Below are 6,437 nucleotides of genomic sequence, written 5' to 3'. Positions count from 1 at the left end.
GAGCTGGTCTCCAAACTACTTTCAAAAGACATCTTGCCATGAAAGAGTTACACAATATCTAATATTCTGGGCACAATCTCAACCAGTTCTCAGACAAGAGATTAAAAGTCCATTTTAGCTTTTTTTAAAACAATAAATGAACAAAAAAAAATTAATTACAACTATTAACTCGGTGCTCAAAGAGCTTCACCAACCAGAGGGCTGCAGCAAAGCTCTTCAACACCATTCACTCAAAAGCCTCTCAAAAAGTTAACCTTCCTTCAAAAGTGAACCAAACAAAAACAGTTAACGCACGACGTACGCTCCAGGCTGACAGAAAAGGATGAGGGTGAGATAAATATTCCAATCTGAAAGTTAGCTGAATGAATGAGGCCCACAAAAAACGGACAGCAGTGTCTTTTGAAAATTGTTTGACAAATCAAATCAAATCCAACAAATAAATGTTCCCTCTCTTGAGCACTGAGTGAACTGGAATTGACAGTTAAGTGCTAGTTAATGACAGGATTGCCATGGTGCTGCTGAAAGGATCAAACACTGAGATAATAAAGCGCTAGTAACCTAGAGACCTTTGCACAATGCCTAGCTGTTAATATCTTGCGACACAAATCAAAATGCTTTAGTTAGAATAAAAATGATGTTGAGATCGTAGATCGATATGTCTAAATATGGTAAGTAAAGCAGTTATAACCTGTACATGGATAGTTCCTTCATGTGGATGGGCAAAACTCAGCCTCTGAGGATGTTCTCTCAATTTTTTTTAAAAAAGTTCTCATCTGAATACAACACCTTCTTCTAACTCTGTTATAAAGACTGCTATAAATAAGAGGTGAAGCTTCTGACTATCAGACTGATGTGACAGACGCGCCGATGCATTAGAGACTGGTTAGGTTTGCAAATAAACATGGAGATATTACTCTGATTATTTTAATGATATTTATGATTGTCAAATATGTAAATCATTCTGTGACATGTGCAGGAGGGACACCAACCATTTCTGACTTCAGAAAAACATTCTTTCTTTCTCAAAATGCAGTGTTTTCTTCTCATATCGAATAGAAAATGAAAAAAATGAAGGACGGGAACATTTAGGACTTTGAGAGAGAGTGTGTTCTCTAAGGGTCTTTTTTATGGCTCAACCGTCGAGCATCCCTGCATTTGTGGCAGTAGAAGATGTCTGGGACGTTGGACTTCTTGATTTTCGCGCAGGACAGGTGCACCCATATGCTGCACTGGTTGCACTCGATCATGGGCCGTCCAGCGAAGGGCTTCCCACAGTAGCAGGTGATCAAGTCCCACGAGTCGTCACCTACAAGGTGGAGAGAACAAAAATTAAAACCATAGATATAGTTGGTATTTTAAGAGCTAAAATCATGTCCCATCTTAGACTACTGCAGTTCATAAGTAATTAAATAATTAATTACTATGTCTTTTCTTCACTGGATGTTCATAATGAAAAAATGACTATTAAAGTGGAGACTGTTGGCCTAAACACCCAAGCAGTTTACACATATCGGGCAAGCCATGTAAGAGTTCTTCTTTCCTCATGCAGTCTTGCAATTTTAAGGCCCCAGAAGGTAAACTAGTGATTTTTCTTTGTCTTCTGCATGATAAAAATCTACCACAGAAAGTATACATCGTTACCATGCACTTAATAAACCATTTGTGGCCTTTGCAAATAACTATCTTTAGAGCTCTTTATTCATTTTTATTCTCTACTTACTTTTACAGATTTTATAGCCATAACAAAGCTAAAATGGTTTGTGCTATGTGCATCTGTAACAAAGAAGAGAAACAACTGAGAGGCGTGTGGGGCAATTATCATGACAATCAGTTTGGGAGTTCATGGGTTTATGTTTTGGAGAAAGTTTATGTTATATCGCCCCCTACTGACAAAGGGTCTCCCAAAATTCAAACACTCTCTCAAAGCAATGCATGGCACAATACCATCAAGTTTGGGCTATGTGTTGTTGGGGGAGGGAGTGTTTGACACCCCTCCGCATCTCAACCAAGTTAATCAAAATTACCATTCTAACTCAGAGTTGCACCATACACCTGTGCATCAGGTTGGGCAAGGCAATAAAAGCACTGTGGATTTAAAGTTATTGTAATGTGACACCACCCACTAAAAATTTTGGGATGTGACTACCATGTTGCTACTTTTTTATTTTCTTATTATTTTCTTCAAATTCAGATACCTGAGTAGATTCAACTCAAAACTGTGAAAGCCAAGCATTCACTTGATTTTAAGCACTTTTTGCACAGTTTTAATGTATAGATTTTTGAAAATAATAAAACGTCAAAACCTAATTAAAACATTTGCGCCACAGCACCACTCAAACATTGCCTGGGATGCTTTTCAGTAACAGTCTCCACCAGTCCAAACTAAAAAAAAATTAAAAAGCATGTCTATGTGCCATTGGACACTGCTGTGAAAGCAGTTTTGTACAGACAAAAATAAATCTAATAAAAATGTCTGAGCCCTATTGTGTTAGGAGCTTTACACCAACATGACCTCACAGGTTTTACCATAAGATCCAAACCTCAATAATAAACAACCCAGGTTATAGCATGCCAACAAGTACATAAAAACCAATTAAACTGAGTAAGACAAAGTTATGGACAAATAAGGATTATCGTAGAAATCCTATGGAAGCAGGACAGTGTGCACAACACACGTTTTTAAAGGTCAAGAAGTGGACTGCTGTTGATTGGCCAATTTAGTCAACCAACCTAAAACCCATCATGTATTTACTGACCACAGGATTGAAGGCCAAAAGCCTCTGAAACAAGCCAGAACTAAATTAGCTTCATTTCAGGGCTGGTAGAGCATCATCAGGAAGGATATCTAAGCATCTAGGCTTAGTAAACTGCAGCCATGTATATAAAACATAGTAGATTCATTTATTCATCAATTTAGTCCTCCAAAATTGGGGGAAAGATATAAAAATAGCTGTGTAAGGGTTAATATGATTAAAGTTTATATTCTTTAAAAGTCAATGTTTCATTTTAAGTCATCCCTTTTTCATGTGCTGCTGTACAGCCAAAAAATTTGCATCCCTGTCCAATTACTTACAGACTGTACATAAAAAAACTGGAACATGAAATATGACTGGAAAATATGTAAGTGCAGTCAGACATATGAACACACGCATTTAGGCCTTAGTATTTATCCATTTCCATCAGTTTGATTAGGTAAAGCCACTCACCCGACTCCACCATGATATCCTCATCCGCTATCCATGTCTCCCCTTCACTGGAGCTCATTTCTGCCTCTCTTGTTGCCTCCTCCCTTTCAGCCTTTACCAGGCTGCTTTCTTCAGCCTGCAGCCCATGCACCGGCACTGTTGCCCTGCCCGAGTGCTCCTCACCCTGGCCAAGGCCAGTCTCAGAGTCTGTCTCACTGGGTGCCGAGTTTTTAAGCTTCTTAAGGGCTTTAGGCTGCTTGGGGTTTTTGCTGCGTTTGATCCGGGCGCGCTTCTCCCCACCGCTACTGCTGCTATCTCCCGCACCCGAGCCAAGAGAAAGTCGCTTGAGCTTCTTGTCCTTCTTGCGCTCTGCTTTGCTGCCCACTTGACCCTTGTAAAAAGGGTCCTTTAGTCTCATTTTGTCCAACAGAGTGCTGTCAGAAGGTAGGCGGCGCATGCTCTTGACGCCTTTGTTCGCACGAGCTTTCCGCACAAAAGTGTGAATGGTGTGGAGGTCTGAGGTGCCATCCCCCCAGCCTGCTGCCATATTGGAGCTCGCACTACCTCCCATGCCACTTTCACCTGAGGCGCCAGAGCTGTGTGGAGAACTGGAGGAGGCTGGAGACCATGGTCTTTCCTATGAAGAGACACAGAACATGGCAATAAATGGATAACGGCAGGCCAACTTGATAAGTCACAAAATATCTAAAATAAATCACTTACTGGCAGCAGCCTTCAGAAAGAGAGGTCAATTCAGGAGAAAGGTTCACTCAGGTTGAAAAGTTCAGAAACAAGCAACGCTGTATTAGTGAGACTCACCTCTTTTGGAGATGGGATATACCCAGCATAGGCCAAGACAAAACTACAGAATTTGTTGAAGTCCTCCACAGTTCTCTTTCTTCTCTCTGGTGGCTGAAAGTTACAGTAACATTTTTGGTTACCATTATTGATTTCCTCTAACATGACAACACCATGATAATGACTGCTTACTTAAGACTTTAAACTCTTAGCTAGTTGCTTATACTTACCAGGGGCTCTGTTTTGCATTTCAGCAATGAATCTGTTGAAAAAAAGAAAGATAATAATGATTAAAAACGTTGGATTGTTTAATCGAGACACGTCGTTACAGATCTTATGGTCAACTTTATGATTCTGCCTCAAATATCTGTCCATGCGTGTGGTCTACGTTGTTAGCAGGTGGCTAAAGACGCGTTCGTAAGCTAACCTTCACCAAAGCGAGTCTGATGAACGGAGAGCATTTCAGTAACACCAGGAGACCATCTTAGCCATCCTGGCCAGCTCACACGTTGCTGACTCGAGTCTGCGTTTACTCATATTTTCGGGGAACTGACTGAACTAAGTTAACTTACAACGGCGGTACTCCACCTGAGAGACACCCATTGGATGACCCATCTGCTGAGTCTGAGCTTTCATAAAGACTATCGATCATCACACACCGCTTTATTTTTGACGTACAGGCGAACATTAGCTTTAATTAGCAAGCTGGCTACTGAGAAACGACAACAGCCTTTCCATTCGGTCTTGCACTTTAACGACAAGGCGTATGGAGACAGAAAGGCAAGGTACCACCTGCAAAACGCACGGCAAATCGTCGGCGACACATTCATTCATACCAACTAATGTTAACTGTTCACCACAAAAATATTTATTCTCGTAGCTGACGCGACTGCTAACTAGAGAAAAAATGCTAACGTTAGCGCGCTAAGCACGGCTATCTACGCCTCGCCCAGTGAACGCCACCTGTTTGAAGAGCTAGCAAGTTTAAGTAAAAGACAATTAGCTGTTTGTGCTGGTGAACAATTCCGACATTACTGTCCACGGTTATTAGCTAAGAAAGCGTGAAAGGCAGCTTCAAACGAGCAGGTTCACTCGGTTCTGTGGCTGAGAAAAAGCAAGGCAGTCGTGGTGAGTGTAGCCTCAGTAGCTAGCTAACCCAGCTAAGCTAACTTAGCTGACTCGCAAATTAACACTTCCTACATGAGGCGCATGTAACGTTATTCGGGGGTCCCCGAGGTCTTTTTTGTTGAAGAAGTTCAGACAACATGCTTAGCTCGCTTTCATGATTTGCTTGTTAACAGATTTGATCAGAAATCAGCATCAGCGTTAGCACACCACATCCATATTAACCAACGTTAACGCCAGCTAGATGACGAGCTAACTACGCTACGTTTTAAACTGGAATAAAGAGCACTGCGCGTCTTTCTGGTGCCAGATCACAACATTCATTAAAACAAAAACTCCCAAACCAGAGAATTCCCCATAGCCACTGAGGCAGAAGGTAATGATGCTTGATTTCAGCTGTGTAGTCAGTCGGCTTGCAACCTCTAAGTGGCTAATAATAGCCGGCTAACAGACCGATGATTGGTAATGCTACGAGCTAACTTAGTCAATTCTATATCCACGATCTTTTTAGTCCTTACCTTGGTGTTCAGACATTATCTCAAGCATTGTCACCTCAGCCACGAGGTCCTCTCGGCTTCGATGGCACTGTTCAGCGGCTCTTCACCGGCTTTGGGCGCAAATCCCCCCAGCCGGCGACGTGCGGAGCAGCTAGCCGACCAGCTAAAGCTAAAAGAGGCTCACACACTTTCTCCACACACAGGCGACAAAACAGGACGATTGTTCTTCGTCCGTCGCGTTATGAAAGACTACCAGACAAACTATACACGTTTTCGCGTTTCTTGGTGTCCGGAAATGTGTAATTTAACTTTCTGGTCTGCGAGGCAGTCAGCTAGATAATTTCTCCGTCACGGTGTTGCATAAATAATCCTGGCAGTGCAGACAGTTTGATAAACTTAACGCCGTGCAGTCCGAGTCAGCGAGCCTTCCGGAGACGGCAGATTAACCATGTTTTCTGAAGCCATCGTTTGTCGAAATGATCCGATTATCAAGCCGATTTTGGTTTCTAACAAGTGTAAGAACAGAGAGAGCGAAGTTCTCCGAAATACGACTGCGTGTCGTCCTCTCCTCGCCGCGCCGCGCCTCGCTCAGCCCCTCCGAGTCAACTGATTTCAGTGCAGGAGCGCTGCGGCCTCTGGCGGTCAGACCTCGCACAGCAAACGCGCTCTCAGATGCTTATGGGAAATGTAGTTTGACTGGCAAGAAGCCGAGTTTGTTCGAACTGCAGAGCAATTTAAAGGGACCATATAAACACATAACATCAGTTATGTGTTTATAAAAGAGTTTGGAGTTGTTTTAAACACTGTTTAAGTTTCAAAACCCACCATTTAC

General features: G+C 42.2%; 1 protein-coding gene across 1 annotated transcript; it reads right to left on the bottom strand.

Moving 5' to 3' along the window:
• phf23b (PHD finger protein 23b) lies at window positions 1–6,215 on the bottom strand. The gene is made up of 5 exons (XM_036597393.1): window positions 5,627–6,215; window positions 4,214–4,245; window positions 4,005–4,097; window positions 3,207–3,822; window positions 1–1,306 (listed from the first exon to the last, which is right to left on the bottom strand). Exons 1-5 carry the CDS (start codon window positions 5,652–5,654, stop codon window positions 1,113–1,115), a joined length of 963 nt encoding a protein of 320 aa, XP_036453286.1. The 5' UTR covers window positions 5,655–6,215; the 3' UTR covers window positions 1–1,112.
• Window positions 6,216–6,437: the final 222 nt, after the last annotated feature.

The sequence above is a fragment of the Colossoma macropomum genome, unplaced genomic scaffold, assembly GCF_904425465.1.
Source record: "Colossoma macropomum unplaced genomic scaffold, Colossoma_macropomum, whole genome shotgun sequence".
In the NCBI taxonomy this organism is placed as follows: domain Eukaryota; kingdom Metazoa; phylum Chordata; class Actinopteri; order Characiformes; family Serrasalmidae; genus Colossoma; species Colossoma macropomum.
This window is presented reverse-complemented; position numbering and strand designations above follow the sequence as displayed.

Coding starts and splice junctions, on each gene's coding strand:
- phf23b (XM_036597393.1), bottom strand. CDS start 5,654: ATGCTTGAGATAATGTCTGAACACCAAG. Junction 4,246..5,626: donor GATAATGTCTGAACACCAAG/GTAAGGACTAAA, acceptor TTTTTTCAACAG/ATTCATTGCTGAAATGCAAA. Junction 1,307..3,206: donor GGATATCATGGTGGAGTCGG/GTGAGTGGCTTT, acceptor TCCACCTTGTAG/GTGACGACTCGTGGGACTTG.